Below are 17,867 nucleotides of genomic sequence, written 5' to 3'. Positions count from 1 at the left end.
GTGTGTGTGTGCGTGTGCGTGTGTGTGTGTGTGAGAGAGTGTATGGATGCGTGCATGTGTGTCTGTCTGTCTATAAGTCCACTTGTGTCTTCCAGTCACAAAACTAGTACAAAAAACTTTGGTGTGAAACCCAGGAGTATGCAGATTCCGTTATAAGCTATGATTAGTTTTCAGCGAATATTTAACCCTTAACTATTGATGTTGTTCAGTCTTTGTGTCAAGAATGAATACTTTTACTCATGGCCTTTTACAGCACATAGTTTGAGACCCCTTGGATAATCTTGGTGTTCCAAGCATCTCACCAGTTTGAGACTACCACAGATTAAATACACAGTTCAATTGAAAACAAAAATACACTTAATTCCAATTTGAAAAAAAGCTAAATAGTTAGTTTGGATACCAATTTCCTGATCTGGTTCACTACCAATTGCAGAAAAAGAATAGAGAAGGCCACACTGTCAAAAAAAACAAAGAATAAGAACCAAAAGGAAGAACACCAACTGATGGGTTCACAACACCTTGTACAGCACGTCACCACATGGACCAAGATAAATTGTAAGACCACATAACCAGAACACAATCACAAAACCAATGTCAAGGAGGATCGGGGGATGGGGCATTTGAGTCAAAGAAAGAGAGATACAAAAAGAGAGGAATACTGGAAAAGGACGGATTAGGAAAAATAAATATATTGAAAGAAATTGTGATACTGAATGGTAGTGTAGAGGTGACACACTGATGAAAGATGAGTCAGGAACACAGGATGAGAGCGGTGAAAGAAAGATGAAAAAAGACCTTGGGAGGAAGCGGCAGGCTTAGCGGTTGCTTTGCGTGCTCGCATAAGGACATCATCATCATCATCATCCCCATGTAAGCAGCTGAGGGCATTCAACTGGTTTACTATCTCTGTAAACGACAGGGCCATACAGGAAGGGAGGAAGGAAGAATAGCAGTGAACAGCGCAAAAAAACACATCCCATCGAGAAATATCTACACAGCTTCACACAAGCTCACAAACTCAATTTGATATACTGTATGTGTGTGTGTGTGTGTATATATATATATATATATATATATATATATACACATATACACACACGCCTACATAAATAGATACTGTACTGATGTATATACACATATACATATATTATATATGCACTCTTTTCAACTCTGTATGTATGTATATATACACACACACACACACACACACACACACACACACACACACATAGATAATGTACATTTGTATATACACACACACATATATATTATATATGCACTCTTTTCAACTCTGTGTATATATATATATATATATATATATATATATATATATAAATTAGTATGTATAAATATAGTTTTTAAGTTGTTAAGTATAAAGAGTTGAAAAGAGTGCATATATTTCAGAGTGTTGACCTTGGTTTATGTTTGCAGCGTTTGAAAAGTAGCTTGGAAAGTAGTACTTCATCTACAGTATTTCTCCAAATACTCTCCAAGTACACATTATATTTATGTATGCAAATGCTACATTTCAAACTGCATGCTTTGGTTACGTCTGTAATAGCATTGTCATAACGGTTAACCTGCCGTCTTAAAAAGCTGTACTAATGTGATGGTGCATGCAGGCTAACAGGCAAAGGCTGAAAAAAAAGAAGTGACATTTGAAATTGAATGAAAAAAATAAATCTTTTTTTTTTTGCCGTTACCTCGGTAGGTTGCACATCTTACACTAACACACACAAATACACACATACTTAAATTTACAAACAATACACCAACAAAATATATTCTCATGGAGATGTACAATACATCTTTTTTTGGTGTAATGTATTCTTTTTTATTTTTTACATACTGTAAGTAAAAGATAAAAAGAGAACATTTGTTTTGCAGGGTATGCATTGGTTAGCCTAGAGTTAGTATTGCTAGAGTAGCTTGCTGAATTTTTGGGTAGATAACATCCAGGAAATCTGATTGTGGCGAGTTTGGCAGCTTGGCCAGGCCTTTGATTCAGAGAAGCCAGCTAGCGAAGCATAACTGTAGGCGTTCAATACAAATACATATAAATGAGACAAAGACCAAAGAAGGCATAAAGCGTAACATAAAGAAAAGTTGGATTAAGCAAAACAGGAAGCACCAGGGTCCACGCATAAGACCTCGACATGTATGTATGGAAGCCATTATCAGTCGACTAGTCCACCAACACAAGAAGAAGGCAAGGAACAAGGAGTAATGGGGATAACAGGAAAGTAAAGGGTAAGCAACAGAGGATACTGACACTGTAAATGAAACTCATGAATTTATAATCTTATGCATACAAGCATGCACACTTACAGAAGCAGAAACTTAGAAAAAAAAAAAAATCATGTAAGAAGCAAAGTTGATGCCCCACTAAAGCCTTGGTCCTGGGTGTTCTGGTCTGGGGGATAGTTCAGGAGGGCTGGAGTTTGTATTCGCCGAGTAGTCGGTTTAGGAAGATTTGAGCATTTTACAGGTCAAGTTGATTTACTAGCTGCAAAAATTGTTGGTATAATGGACCGACTACAAAACCACACATCTGTCACCTGTCAAAGACAACAAAAGTGCTTTGTGCCAGTTTTCACCTGTGATCTTGGCAGCCTTCTCCTCCTGATTAACCCTGTTCTCCTCGTCTTCCTCGTTCTCCTCCTCAAAATCGTCCAGGTTGCCGATGTCAGCCTGCTTCATGCTCATCAGGCTGGCCAGGCTTTGCATGTCCTCATCACTGGAGCATAAAAAACACCCAACACAGACAGAAACCCATGTTCATACGTCCAAACAGCACTCAAAAACCGATATAATACACACATTTTAAAGTTTAAAGAAACAAGACCACCTTTACATTTTTATGGTGATGACCCACCCTAAATTAGACTAATTCTAAAAAACTTCTAGAAAATCTAGCAAATAGATTAATAACTACTAATGACAAAAAAGAGAAAAAGCATAACACATAAATGGATGAATGAATAAATGAGATGGCATCAGCGTTGTATTTTTAATGTGCCTGCTAGGAGACGGAGAAACACACAATTCAGCTACAGCTCTCACCAACACGGCTGGTAATAAATTGATTCCATACAAGGATTATCATAGCCCTCCATCCTTCTTTCTGTCTCTACCTCTTTCCCCACTCATTTATTTCTTCACTTCAGACCAAGTACAGATCCATTTTTGCGACACGACTGAAGCGTGGTGTTGCGACGTCATACATCCATGGTTGCTGCTCTACGCCCCTGACTTACAGCTGATTGGACGAATGTGTCACGTGGGTTTGGCTGCTTGAGAGTTTCAAACCACTGCCATGGCAGCTCGGACGGAATAAAATGTCATATTTTACAAAAATAGCTCACTGAAACGTGTTTCTGAAAACAATCTTAGCGAGAAACAGGCCAGCTTTCTAACGCGCAGCATTTTTTCAAATGCAGCGCCACCTTCTGGGAATGCCTTGCGTGCGTGTTGAAGTCGCTTGACGTTACCCATAGGAATACAGTGGAGTGCGGTACGACGATGGCGTTGCACGGACAAATGGATCACCACCGTTACCGTTATAATAACCTCATACTTCAACTTCAATCCTCACATTTTAAGTTTATGTCTCTCATTCCTAGTCAATCCCATCCACCCATTGTCTTAATTCCCCCCCCTCCCACCACCATCACTTAATTCACAGACGCATCAACTTCTACAGTATTTCTTGTATTTTATGTAGTCTTGTGTACTCCCCCTCAGTCCCTTAAAACCACCGCTCCGTCATAATCAATGCATTCTCCTCTCTGTTCTTTGTGTTTGGTGTTTCCCAGGCCCAGAGGCTCATTTGAACTGGTGAGATTGAGTTTGTTTGTGTGGTCGACATGATTCCCCGAAGGGTTAACAAGGGTTACGCGCCATCGACCCGCCGCCCGCGCTACAACAAAAGGCCTTGTTGCTCTGCTCTCGTTCAGTGTGTGTGTGTGTGTGTGTGTGTGTGTGTGTGTGTCTTTAACTGAAAGTTGCTGCTATCAAATTATAATGAATAACAAACGGAAAACACCGTGATTGAGTGTCCTATAATGAAAGTTGGTGATATCAGAGATAAATATGTGAGAATGAATGAGAAGCTGCAAACAGTGTGTGTAAGTGTGTGTGTGTGTGTGTGTGTGTGTGTGTGTGTGTGGGTGTGTGTGTTTGAATTAATCATGCAATTAAAGAATGTAAGACCGATGTGGGAAATGTGTACAATTGTACGTACATTGTGTGTGTGTGTGTGTGTGTGTGTGTGTCTACGTTTTTTTTTTTTTTTTTGTATACACAGGAACACATTTAGTAGAACACCACACACACCCAGACAGATTAGCTTAGTGATTTCTAACAGAGCTGAGGACTTCACGTCTGGTTTATTACTAAAAGACTTGCAATTAAATCTCCAACAGTAGCAGGATCAGAAAAGGCCATCCAGAAGAGTTTATTTACACTACAGAAAAGACGGCAAAAATAGAACATTATGAGCTTTAAACTCTACTTTGAAAAGGCATTAGATAAGAAGAGCAAGACTTACGTGGCTTTTCCCTCACGGAGGAAGATGCAGGAGAGGGAGAACTGCAGTGTGGCTGACACCACCTTCTTTGATAGGGGCTTGAACTTGAGTTTGACATCCGTCTGCGTGGGCATTGGACTGGCATACTGTTTCATGTTTATACTGCTGGTGGCCAAGGCCTTTCTCCGCCCTGATGGAGACTCCTGGAGAGGGACGGAAAGATAAAGCACATTCAGGTGAATATAGGCCCATTTTACTCAATTGACAGTGCATAGAATTGACACTGCAGAAATTAAATGGAAAACGAAGAGAAAATGCAGCAAAAGGGGCGTTTTTAATTCATTTTGAGGATTTTTTGCAAGACCTAATTGGATTCATATTTAGAAAGTGCAGAATGATTGATACATTTTAACAAAGGATACTTATCATCATCATTACTAATGACTGGTGATTACAACATCCAGATAAATTATGGTCTATTCGGAACACTGTTGGTTTGTAAATCCAGAACCTGCTAAAATATGTGCCCTCCTGCGTTCCTCATTATGAATCCCCATTATAAATTCAGTTGAATCCTTCCTGATATGTCCTATCAAAAGGTCCATGCTGAAGCCATTTTTGCTGCACTTCTTTTCAGAGATGTGCTCTGGGCCAGGGGCTAGCAGTCAAATTGGAATTTGGGAATATGCCACAGACCAGATGATAAGAGTTATAGAATCAGAGACTGTGTATGTGTGTGTGACATGGTTGAAGTGTGTGGGTGTACAGCAGCTGCAGCCCCATGCGCTTTTCTGACCATGCATGTGTATGCGTGTGTGCGTAAGCCGCTCACCAGAGGACAGTGTGTGGAAAATAAGAACTGCTGGAAAGCTTTGTCACTGACTGCTAGATATTGAAACTAAACAGTTGGGGATGTTCCAGCCTTTTGTCTGCGCCCCTGAACTGATGGTTTTGTCTGCTGCAAGTCTGGTTAGGGAAGCACCACGCTGTCAGTGAATACTGACTGGTTCACATCCTTGCTGTGTTGATACCATTCACATACCGTGTCCCTCTTTTCTGTGTTGCTTCCTCAGTTTTTGCAGATTCTGTTGCCACATTTTCCTGGTTAACTGATATGTGCTCATATGCATGACGTGAGAATGAGTCCAACGTAAAGTCAGACACTAGTGCACACGTGTCCCTTCACAGACCATGTGGAATGAGAGCAGCAGGCAGTGGCGACACTTAATCTGTCTGTTCCCCCTTTTTTGTCTCCTTTTCATTGCATAGATGTCCAAAAATAGCATATATAACTTCACCCACTCACACACACACCTACGCACACTCACACTTGTGTTATTATACCACAGAAAAACACAGTCTTGTCTGAGCTGTGAATAGAGCCCCGAGGACCCATCCTCTCATGCACACAATGCCGTCCAAAGCAGAGCAGCAAGCTCTCTTTCACACAACACCAGTTTGAGAGCACATATACATATACACATACTCTCTGGCGTGTATGGTAGATAAAGCGATACAAACTCTTTACATTGCTTGTTTCCTGATGTCTTCACACACAAAAACACAGACACGCACCTCAAAGGGTTTGGCTCTGTGGGGAAAACTCAATCTCAGCCTTATCGCTGAGGACAGCAGGGTATAAATTCATTCACATACTCCCACAGATTTGGTATCAGTGCAGAGTGGTGATGTTATAGGTAATATAGTGAGAAACTATGTAAGCTTCAAATAGGGACAAGAAATCTGTGGTCCAGCCAACACGTACTAACACGGCATGTTAATGTGTATTGTGACAATTCTCACTATTCTTAATCATAAAACATTACACGCATGTGTGCTACATTGAACCTATGAATAAATTAATATGAGGTCGAAAATAGTCAAGAGGCAGACACAACAAATAGTGCATGTAGCCTATTTGGTTCCCTAAACATTCATCAACTAAAGTCCTTTGGCGAGATGTTTTAAGACCACAGCAACATGATTTTTAATACTGTGATCACAACACAAAAAATTCGGCAAGTAGTGATTGCTAATCAATGTATATTCATAAAGTTATGTCTCCTTGCAAAAGCTAAAAGATGTAATCTGACACAACCCAAGCTTCTATAGTACAACACCATGGTTGTGTTCTCTCCTACCATCGCAGGTGGAAATTGTGTTCTTTTTTGTTTAGTCTTTCTTGTTTTCCAAAACATTTTTTCCTTTCATATCCGAGTTTTACTATGTTGCATACATTTAGCAACGTCTCTGTATTTGCTTATGTTTTTCGGGGTTACTTCAGTGTTCTTCTAAATATGTATTGGTAAATATTTGTTTCTTACTTGCCTCCCCTTTTTCATAATGCATATCATATTACAGTCAACAGTCAGCACTATACTAATTCTTCTATCAATATGATGTCTTAAAACAACCAATAGATTAACTGATTAAACTGAGTATTTATTCAATGCTAGCTTTCATTTTTTTGTGAGAGTAACAGGCTGAAGAACTTTCACAGTTGGCATGTGAAGTCAAAAGATATCTTTTCAGTGAATGGTTGACAGTGTGAATCCCAGACCAGCTGAGGGAAAACTCTTCTCAAAAGCTACTCCAAATGCATTTGGACGAGACATAAAACCTCAAATTGTTCTGGCAAAGAAGATTGGAATGTGTTACTCTAACCTCTATCCCTCTATTTTTATCCTCTTTCCATCCTTCCATTATTCCATCTCCCATCGTACATCTAATCTAACACTCGCTATCCTTCTATCTCGCTCCAGCTTTCCCACCTAACTCCAAAAAAACAAACTACAGAAGAAACAGACCGACTGACTAGCGAGGCCACTTGACATTTCGTGCTGACATTTTAACCTTGTCACTTCAGCTGGGTTAGCTGGGGAACATAATGACGTGTCATCAGCCCACGACAAAACCAAGCTTGTTCAAAAAACAGCCCATCAGGCGAAGAGGAAAATGGCAAAAAAAAAAAACACTCCACTCTCTGCAGATTACACCCTGGCTATTATACTAAGCTAATAGTGCATGTAGATACATTATGAATGAATTTGCTAAATGCACCAAACACTTAAGAAGAGGGGATTTAGCAAAAAGGAGGATGGGGAGGAGAAGGGGGAGATGGATCTTGAAAATAGGAAATACTTAAGGATATGCAATTACCCCAGCACAAGAATGGAATAACCCTTTCAACAGATTCAAGTGGGGACAGCAAACAATGGAAATCTTCTCTATTTCCCTGGATACTGCTTGTCAATCAACGTGTGCGTGCATGCCACTGTGTGTGTTTGAGAGAAAGGGTAGCTGGGATTCGGGTGACTGGGAGGTTGTAACAATACATTAAGGTACAATAAAGAAGTTTAATTTAATACAGAGAGGATAGGACTATCAATATTATGCTCTCTCTTTCTGAGCCCAGAGATTGACTAAATACCTGTGTGTCCATGTGTGTGCGTGTGTGTGTGTGTGTGTGTGTGCGCGTGTGTGTGTAGGGGGCACAACGGGAGAGAGAGAAAGGACAGGGAAAGAGAGGGAGGGTAGAATGAAGGAGGGAGGGGTGATGGCTGTATGCTGCCACCTAGTTGCATCTCAGTACAACTGCAGAGCATCACTTAAGACAGTTAGCTCCAACTTGCAGCTTTGTACCACACTCACACAAACTAGGACACAGGTGACAAGACACATGAAAAGCACTAAACATAATAAGACATTTTTTCACGCTGCACTGTCTTATTCATTTCATAAATGACGATGAATGACTTTCATCCAAGAAGGATGCGTTTGTGTTAAAGTACCAGTCCTGCACCTCTCCTCTGGTGCCAGCTGGCCCCGGATCGATCCACAGATGCTCCCCTGGTGGGGGGGCAGGGGTCAGGACAGGAGGGGTGCCCGGGGGTCCTGCTGAATCCCTCTGCCCCAAAATGCCAATGGGACGGGTCAAAGGAAGGAGGGGTTCCGATCCTTTTGTCACTGAGAGGTGGATTAATTAGGTTGAGTGCTTAAAAAAAAAGAAAAAGAAAAAAACTGGCTTCTTTGTATGAAGCTGGTCTTACACACACACACACACACACACACACACACACACACACACACACACACACACACACACACACACACACACACACACACACAAACACACACACACAGCTTTTTAACAGAGGTCACCAGTCAACTGTTTTCTAATTTTAATGGCCGATGTTCCATATACTACCACTTTTACTAACAACTCAACATCAACATTGTCTTTTGTTACACTGACCGAAGTTCAAATGTCTGAGAGAGACCAGAGAACTACCAACGTACGTAACGTTTGTGGCAACTTTCTCGTTCTTTTGTGCTCCTACCGTTATTGGCAATATGTATGGTACAATGATTTGTCAATAACTGAAGTGAGTGTGGCAATGTTTAGCATACGGTTTAGGAAAATAGAAGATTAAAAATGGCTTGGTATCACAACAATGATGATAAGTAATGAATCACTGGTTTGTCACGTCAAGCAGATGCTTATCTGACTTAAGCCTCCTGCCACAAAACAAAAACTATCCTAAACTGTTGATGAAAGGGACAACCTGAGGTCAGTTACACTCAACTCTCAACTTTCAAGACTATATTAAGACTGCACATCTGAAAACTCACTTATTTGATGTTGTACTTTACCATAAACTGCCATGGGGTCACAGTTCTTTGCAATAAGCGTGACTATGTTAGATGGATCAGAAATCATGCCACATTTGATTGTTTTATTTTCCTTTTATCTCTTCTTCTTCAAAACAGATAATATGGACGTAGGGGAATCAAATATTCCACATAAAACGGTTCCATTGTACACAGGCTTCTGTAATTTGTATTCAGGCGGATCAGAAAAAATAAAAGCCAAACTCCCTTTACCCTATGGAGTAACCCTGAAGTAGCACCGATTAGCCCTCAGCCCCAACACCCAAAATCAGCTGGCTCTGGCTGAATTCAGCAGTCAGCAGATTGAAGGTTGGGGGGGGGGGGGGGCTATTCCTCTCGCCTCAAGGTCACAGTTATTGGAAATGGAGACATCCAATGTGCTCACATCTCTCTTTGAATCCACACACAATGGAGTGATTCCTCTGTGTCAATTTGGCCTTCCCTGATAACTGATAAGGCAGGCCTTTTTACATACCACCTATGAATACCACACTATAGGCGTTATAGACACACACACACTCACACACTCACTCAGATTAAGACCAATTTATTCATCTGCTACTATTATATGCGAGGATTCTTTTTTTCCCGGAGCAGTATGCATTTTTAGAAGGCAACAATAGACATAAGGCCATGCAATACTATCACTGTGGTTATGTGAATTACAATAACAATGGACTTAATAATGGAATGAACTGTGCAAATGGCTGTCATGTGCATTGTCACACGCACGCACACACGCACACACACACACACACACACACACACACACACACACACAATCAGATTTAACTTAACCCCCCCCAATGGAAACATCTTTCACTGTCCACCACCTCTTCCCCGGGGGCCGCGAACAACAAAATACGACAAGGCTGACAAACAGTTGGGGTAAAGTGAGAGAAGTAAGAGAGTGAAGAGAGAAGATTAGTCACAACAACAGCAGGATTAGGCTTGTTTTAAAGGGAAAGGAGGGCAGATTATAGCACAGTGTGTGCCACAGTTTTGGCTGAATATGGTTTAAAATGACACTGAGCTCGAGACATGGAGTGTATTTTGTGTAACACTGAGAAACTGGATATGGGACAGACTAGCATGTACCTACTGACAGGAACAATCAGTACAGGCCTACAACTCTTGAGACAAGAGAAGCAGATACATTGGTGATAGTGGAGTACACATACAGTTACACAACCACGGTGCACCAACAACTACAAACAAAAACTCAAATTGGGTAAAGACTTAATCTCGTGAAGCTTTAATGAAGGAGATCCAAAAACAGGTTTCATCATGCTTAGGTGTCCTTGAGAAAAGGCGCATAACATCAACTTCCAGTATCGTAGGCATAGTAGGGAAGCGACAGCCATTTTGTAGTGGAGCCTGACCTCTGACCTAATTGTAGAAAGGGACACAGTTTTTCTTTGATCAAAAGGAGTTGTAAAAGCAGAATTATGAATTATCACATTGTCAACTTAATCCAATAAGTCTCCAGCATTTCTTTTGTTGGATGTGATAATATATTTTTGCAATAAATAAACAAAACATTGCACTTTGCTCAAATGCACTCATGATTATCAAAAGCATCAAGTAGGCAATGGCAATCCCTGCTGTTAAGCTTAATGGCATCACATTGTCAGACTGGTTTAATTAATTTCAACTAACATCAACATTAACATTAACAGATGATATATCTTGCTTCTGAATCAAATACTCTGTGTTTGAGACTGTTATCACACATTGGTGATCAGAATGGTGAAAACCTAACAGTGTGTGTTCCTGTGAGAGACAGAGAGAAAGAGGGGGTTAGAGACAGAGAGAAAGCAAGGGAAATACAGAGAGAGGAATGCCTTTAATGAGGGTTGCCTCTGATGGCAGCAGATGAAAGGAGGAGAGTCATCAACGAGTCAGCCCTTAAAAGGTCTGATATAAAACGGTTTTATTTGTGACTAACCTCTTGCTAGCATGCAAGCCAAACACACACAGAAATACAATAAAGAACTGAAATATTCCAGAGGTTCAACAACATTAATGAAACCTCCAGATATAAAAGCTATCATAGATAAACAGGTTGAAAGTCACCCTAACCACAAAAGAAATCCTCTGGCTTCCGTCGTCCTCCCTCAGCCTCTCAAGGAGGTCCCACTTGACTTGAATGTATATTTAGGTCATTACTATGTGCTCTGTTTGAGTTCTAACAGGTTGTATAGATGCACCTGGCACACAAATTTACATTAAACCTTTAAAAAAATGTGCAAATAGTCACCGTAGACTGGACAGGGATTACAGTAAAAGCAAGGTTTATTTATATGAGATGCAGGAGAGCCTTAAAAGCCATTTTTGCAGCATGGTCATGAAAGAAATAAAAACCTCTTTAGGATGAGATGTACAATATGATCAGAACTTATGTAAACACTGGTACTGCAACTAACAATTTTATTATTGATTCATTTGGTTTATTTGTTAGATTTTCAAGAGCCCAAGTTAATGTCCTGTTTTGTTTTACCAAAAGCCCATAACTAAAATAATTGCTTAGATGGACACCAAGCCAGTATCTCATATCCTCTCCTTTTCCCTTCATTTCTGTCCCTCCTACCCTGCCTCCCCCCCCCCCCTTCTTATCAGTGTGTCCAGGGTGCCCTCCTCTCTTCGACTCTCCGGGTCTTTCTTTGGGTGGCCCTCAGTGCCCCCCACACATACTCAGACCCAGAGCATGCACTTCAGACAGGGGGCTAATGGGAAAATAAATTACCAGCAGGCAAAAGCCCTGGCTCTGCACTTCTGCTGGAGAGAGAAAGGGACACAGCGGGGTTGGAAAGAGGGGGTGGTCAAGAAATGGAAAGAGAGAAGGGTAGAGAAGATGTAAATGAAAGACAGAGAGGTGGATAGCTAGGAGACTGATGGAAAGAGAAGTAGAGAGAGGGGAAAAGATGGAGAAAATGAGGGAGATGGGTGATGGAGAAAGAAAAAAGAATGAGAGGAAAGAAGGGAGATAGGTCGACAGGATTATAGCAGAAGTTCATCCCTGGTCTGTGAAGTGCCTGCTCATCACTTTTCCCAACATTTCACCATCTCTGGCCATCATAGAGGCCTAAAATGGCCAATAACATCTCTCACGTACACAGACACCCACACCAAGACACACACACAGACACAATACCCCCAGCTACTGTATCTGGGATTGATTACTCCTCCTGCATGAAGCAGCAGTTCAGGTATCAGGATGGCAGATTAACCACGGTGGCAGACATTGACTGAGGCGTGTGTACACGTCCAGCTAAATTAGTGTCTGTGTACATGTAGAAAGTTAGACAGATTTGAGTTCATGACGTTGGAGTGGTTGTGTGTGTGTGTGTGTGTGTGTGTGTGTGTTTGGAAAATAATATATTTTTTTAAACCAATATTACAATTAAAATGTGATTATTTTTAAAGCTCTTTATCTGATGTATTATTCAACAAAGACAAACAATCCATCATTGTCTAGTATGACCAACACAATTATAAACTGCTTTAATCACACTGACTAATTTTTTGAATGTCCAGCCCACGTAATAATTACCATGACAACATAAAGCACTGACAAATAAGCCTGGTGTACCCATGAAAGACAAATCACACAAACTCAAGTTCCGATTGCAGAAGATGCACTTCATAATCACTGTCTGTGAACATTACCGGACAGTCTTTAAATATGCACATGTGCACAATGAGTATGGCACTGCCAACCATAGTGATCGTACAGCTTGACCACCTCCGTTGTAGCAGCAAAAAAAACTCCTGTGTTTTTAGCTTCTCTGCAACTCTTTGTTTACATTTTTTGTGTAGCTCCGGTATACGACCTGGCTAAAATATGTGCGGAAGGCCATGTTGTACCGCCTATCCAGTGTATTTATTTGTATTTATAAGCGGTGAGCTTGTCCTTTGTCTTGTGTCTGTCTGTTTCTGCACCACCATTTACACTCATTTTACCCACTTACTTTTACCACTGACTTTCAAGAAAAGGTTGTAATATTACATTCAAGTATTGTGACGAGTGTATGTGATACTCCTCCCATCTTTTTTAACATTACTAACAGATAACAGAAAAGAGTAGCTAAGTAGCTCACAAGATCCCAGTCTGGAATCTCTATATTTCACAGATAACAAATGATGATTTCCAGGTAAAGACAACGCAGAACCAGAATCTCCACATCACCCAATTCTTCCTCTAAAGATCTGTTTGTTGTAGCTGTTTTAGGCAGGCTGCTGAGATCTGACAGAGCTATGATAGGACCCTAATCCAGAGCAAAGCTGATTTTCTTAGGGGGGGGGGGTTAAGATGGCCTGTGACAAGAAACAATTGCCCCAAGTGAGAGTCTGCCTCTCTCCCACCCTGCTCCATGACAAAGGTGTACTCTCCATGCTAAGTGACAAATCTGGGGAGACAAAGAGCATTAGCAGGGTGATGCTCTGCTTCAGTGCCTCTGATTGTGGCCAACTCAAAGAGAATCTAATATGGATTTTAAAAAGAGAAGAGGGAGAGATTAGAATGAAAGAGAAACAATGAACACCTTCTACCAAGGGGGAATTAGTAGAGGGATTGGATAAGGAGCTGGTGTGCCTTATTGTGTGTGTGTGTGTGTGTGTGTGTGTGTGTGTGTGTGTGTGTGTGTGTGTGTGTGTGTGTGTGTGTGTGTGTGTGTGTGTGTGTGTGTGTGTGTGTGTGTGTGTGTGTATGGGTGAGTGCTTCTTCTTTGAAATTCCTTTTCCACAAAAGAACAATAGGGTTCCCCAATTCTGTTTATGGGCATCTACATGTGGGACACACTCGGAAAAACACAAACAGCTCAGAAAAACACAAACAGCCTCTCATACCCAAGTGTGTACGTTGTGGATGAGCCATTTACTCCATGGTCACTTTTCAGAGGACGAAATGGTGAAACAAGAGCATAATTTACAGAACCACGGATGAGTCATAACAAGCCAGCATTAAGGGGGCCGAGGGTCACCTTAGTGCTTCCACAGGCATTCCACTCCTGTTAACACAAGCGACGCCTCAGAAATTTATAACAGACTGCATATGTTGCAGATTTGTATTTATCTATAATAATGTTCTTTATCATTTCAACATTTGCTTAAAGAGCATTTTAAAGCAAATTTTTTAACAAGTGACCCAATATGAGCAGCTCTCTTACGGTGAATGTGACCTTTGCTCCACCTCCTCAACACCCATGAGTGTATACCTTTACTGCAAGACACCTCGATTCCTGACATTATTCTCTCTGGGTGTGGTACTCCAAGTACAGATATATATCCCAAACAGAGACAGAGACATGTTTGGGGATCAGTCTAACTGTCAGTGGCTGGCTTAGCGCTGGCATCAGAGCACATCACAAGACCCTATTCATTGCCACTTAGCAGAACAGATGCCTCAGTTTGCCAGTAGAGTGTGTGTGTGTGTGTGTGTGTGTGTGTGTGTGTGTGTGTAATCCCTAAAATGCTCATACACAAATACACAACAAGCTCACTGTGAGCAGATTTTAACGAGATAATGTCAAACGAGTCACCCTACACACAAGTTTAACCTAAGTTCATAACAAACCTCTCCACACATATTCTTTCGCCACCACCACCCACATACTGCACGTATCTACCAAGCCAACGACCCACCCACACAGGCCCAGCGGGTCAAGCTTGTGGATAAACAGGGGGATTTGCAGAGGGCAGTGTTTTGCGGGCCACAAAGGCCTGTCTCCATCGCAAGCAGCCATCTTAAGTCGCACAGAGGAAAAATAAATAACCGAGAGATGGAGATAATAACTGCTGCTGTTGTCCAATCATGCCTCACGTTGCACCAGAACAGTTACGGCCACCCATCATCGCCATGTAAGACATGACACCAAAACCAGGTAAGATGAGGATGAAAACAAATGAGGAAGAGTCTGATTAGAGCCGAACGAGGAAGAGGCCAGGTGGCAGGTTGTGAAGCCATGAAGTGATAGAGGACGACCTCAGAGATGACTGATAACAGAGTGTGTGGATGCCCATAGCCCACAACTAAAAGAGCCTCCAATGAGATTGTGGAGAGGCTGTAGCTGCCAGAAATTATAAATAAAATGGAAGACCGGAAAACGATTAACATACATGGAAAGAAACAATGGTTCAATAAATTGACATTCGTCAATGTTTAAAACAAATTCCACAAATAATTTTAGTTCATGTCATGACATGTCATTTTTTATGTTCTGTAACGAGAGTAGAGTTTAGATTTTCTGCCCAAGCCGGACCCACGGGCTGATATTTTCCGCCACTATCCTCGGGCCGGGCCAAGCCCTTGATCAAGCATTTGTGTTTTTTTAATCATTACTTTATTAGCATACTTGGGTCCCCACCCAAGAAAGCTATGCCTCTCCAGCTTCTCCCGTTGCTCTGGGTAGTGTGGCCAGTGCATCGGCATGCAGACAGTGGCAAAGGACAGTATTAATTAGGTGATTGAAACAATAAAGTCTCCTATATGGTTCCAGGGCTTTGATTATGTTGCTGCCTTGATCAGTTACCTACACGCTTCGGCTGAGGGAGCCAGGGCCGTAGGGTTTTTATATGTTTCTTCACTCTGATCCATTTGTGAACCATTGCATTCTGAAGAGAACACAGTTTGGATGCTTTATCTGTTTGAGTGTATATTTCTGACAGATTGTATAGATGCACCTGGCACACACATTTACATTAAACCCATTAAACAATGTGCAAACAAGCAATGTAGACTGGACAGGGACTACAATAAAAGCAAGGTTTCTTTATATGAGATACAGTCCCTGACAAAAGTCTTGTTGCTTATCTATTTTGTAGAAACACCTGCTATTACTGTGTGTGTACAATATGCCTCACGTTGCACCCGAACAGTTACGGCCACCATCATCGCCATGTAAGACATGACACCAAAACCAGGTAAGATGAGGATGAAAACAAATGAGGAAGAGTCTGATTAGAGCCGAACGAGGAAGAGGCCAGGTGGCAGGTTGTGAAGCCATGAAGTGATAGAGGACGACCTCAGAGATGACTGATACAGAGTGTGTGGATGCCCATAGCCCACAACTAAAAGAGCCTCCAATGAGATTGTGGAGGGGCTGTAGCTGCCAGAATTTAAATAAAATGGAAGACCGGAAAACGTAACTACATGGAAAGAAACAATGGTTCAATAAATTGAACTTCGTCAATGTTTAAAACAAATTCACAAATAATTTTAGTTCATGTCATGACATGTCATTTTTATGTTCTGTAACGAGAGTAGAGTTTAGATTTCTGCCCAAGCGGACCCACGGGCTGATATTTTCCGCCACTATCCTGGGCCGGGCCAAGCCCTGATCAAGCATTTGTGTTTTTTAATCATTACTTTATTAGCATACTTGGGTCCCCACCCAAGGAAGCTATGCCTCTCAGCTTCTCCCGTTGCTCTGGGTAGTGTGGCAGTGCATCGGCATGCAGACAGTGGCAAAGGACGTATTAATTAGGTGATTGAAACAATAAAGTCTCCTATATGGTTCCAGGGCTTTGATTATGTTGCTGCCTTGATCAGTTACCTACACGCTTCGGCTGAGGGAGCCAGGGCCGTAGGGTTTTTATATGTTTCTTCACTCGATCCATTTGTGACCATTGCATTCTGAAGGACACAGTTTGGATGCTTATCTGTTTGAGTGTATTTCTGACAGATTGTATAGATGCACCTGGCACACACATTTACATTAAACCCAAAACAATGTGCAAACAAGCAATGTAGACTGGACAGGGACTACAATAAAAGCAAGGTTCTTATATGAGATACAGTCCCTGACAAAGTCTTGTTGCTTATCTATTTGTAGACACCTGCTATTAACCGACTTTTATTAATCAATTGGTGTAAGAAAAAGCTCATATGAAAAGCTAAAACCCTCCCAAATGATGTTCAATGCACTAATAAATTAGTTTCACTAAAAAAATATTATTATTTAACAAGACAGAAAAGGTCAAATTTTGGCAAGACAAAAGTTTTGTTGCCTATACATAAATTGAACAAATTTACTACAAATACTAAAATATGTCAGCAAATAAATAGTGGTGCTGTGAGATTCAAATTTAATATCTTATATGACTTCCATGGGCTTGAAGGACTGCATCCATGCGTGTGGCAAGGATTCATACAATGTATTGATGAAGTCATCAGGAATAGCTAGGAAAGCAGTCTTGCTGCCTCCCAGAGTCATCAATATTCTTGGTTTGGTCTTCCATGCTTCCTCTTTCATCCTACCCCACATATGCTCCATGATGTTCATGTTGGTGACTGGGCGGCCAATCCTGGAGCATCTTGATCTTCTTTGCCTTGAGGAACTTTGAAGTGGAGAGGAAGTATGCAATGGAGCACCATCCTGCTGAAGAATTTGGCCTCTTTTATGGTTGGGAATATAAGAGGTAGCTAAGATTTCTGGTATTTGAGACTATTGATGTTGCCTTCCACCCTGCAGATCTCCCGCACACACCCCCATACTGGATGTAACCCCAGACCATGATTTTTCCCCACCAAACTTCACTGTTTTCTGGGTGAATCTTGGAGAATGTGTGGTATATGTCACAATAATCCTACCAGATGCCCAACATTTGCTGTTTTAGTATCACAATAGGATTATTGCACAGTATGACTTAGAAGAAATGTGCTTCAGTA

The 17,867-nt window shown here is 41.3% G+C and overlaps 1 protein-coding gene across 8 annotated transcripts in view; it reads right to left on the bottom strand.

Annotated features, from left to right (window-relative positions):
• The window catches only part of ehbp1 (EH domain binding protein 1), a 147,587-nt gene that overhangs the window by 95,514 nt on the left and 34,206 nt on the right, over positions 1-17,867 (bottom strand). For 7 of the 8 annotated variants that reach the window (XM_032540855.1, XM_032540856.1, XM_032540857.1 and 4 more), the window contains exons 6-8: positions 4,550-4,731; positions 2,598-2,737; positions 796-906 (exon numbers count right to left, since the gene is read on the bottom strand). In XM_032540855.1, coding sequence (XP_032396746.1) covers positions 796-906; positions 2,598-2,737; positions 4,550-4,731 — 433 coding nt within the window. The remainder of the gene's footprint in view (positions 1-795; positions 907-2,597; positions 2,738-4,549; positions 4,732-17,867) is intronic. The other variant, XM_032540859.1, reaches the window with a different exon arrangement.

This window comes from Etheostoma spectabile, chromosome 17, assembly GCF_008692095.1.
Source record: "Etheostoma spectabile isolate EspeVRDwgs_2016 chromosome 17, UIUC_Espe_1.0, whole genome shotgun sequence".
Lineage (NCBI taxonomy): Eukaryota > Metazoa > Chordata > Actinopteri > Perciformes > Percidae > Etheostoma > Etheostoma spectabile.
Note: the sequence above shows the minus strand (reverse complement) of the source record. Positions and strands in the feature narration are given on the sequence as shown.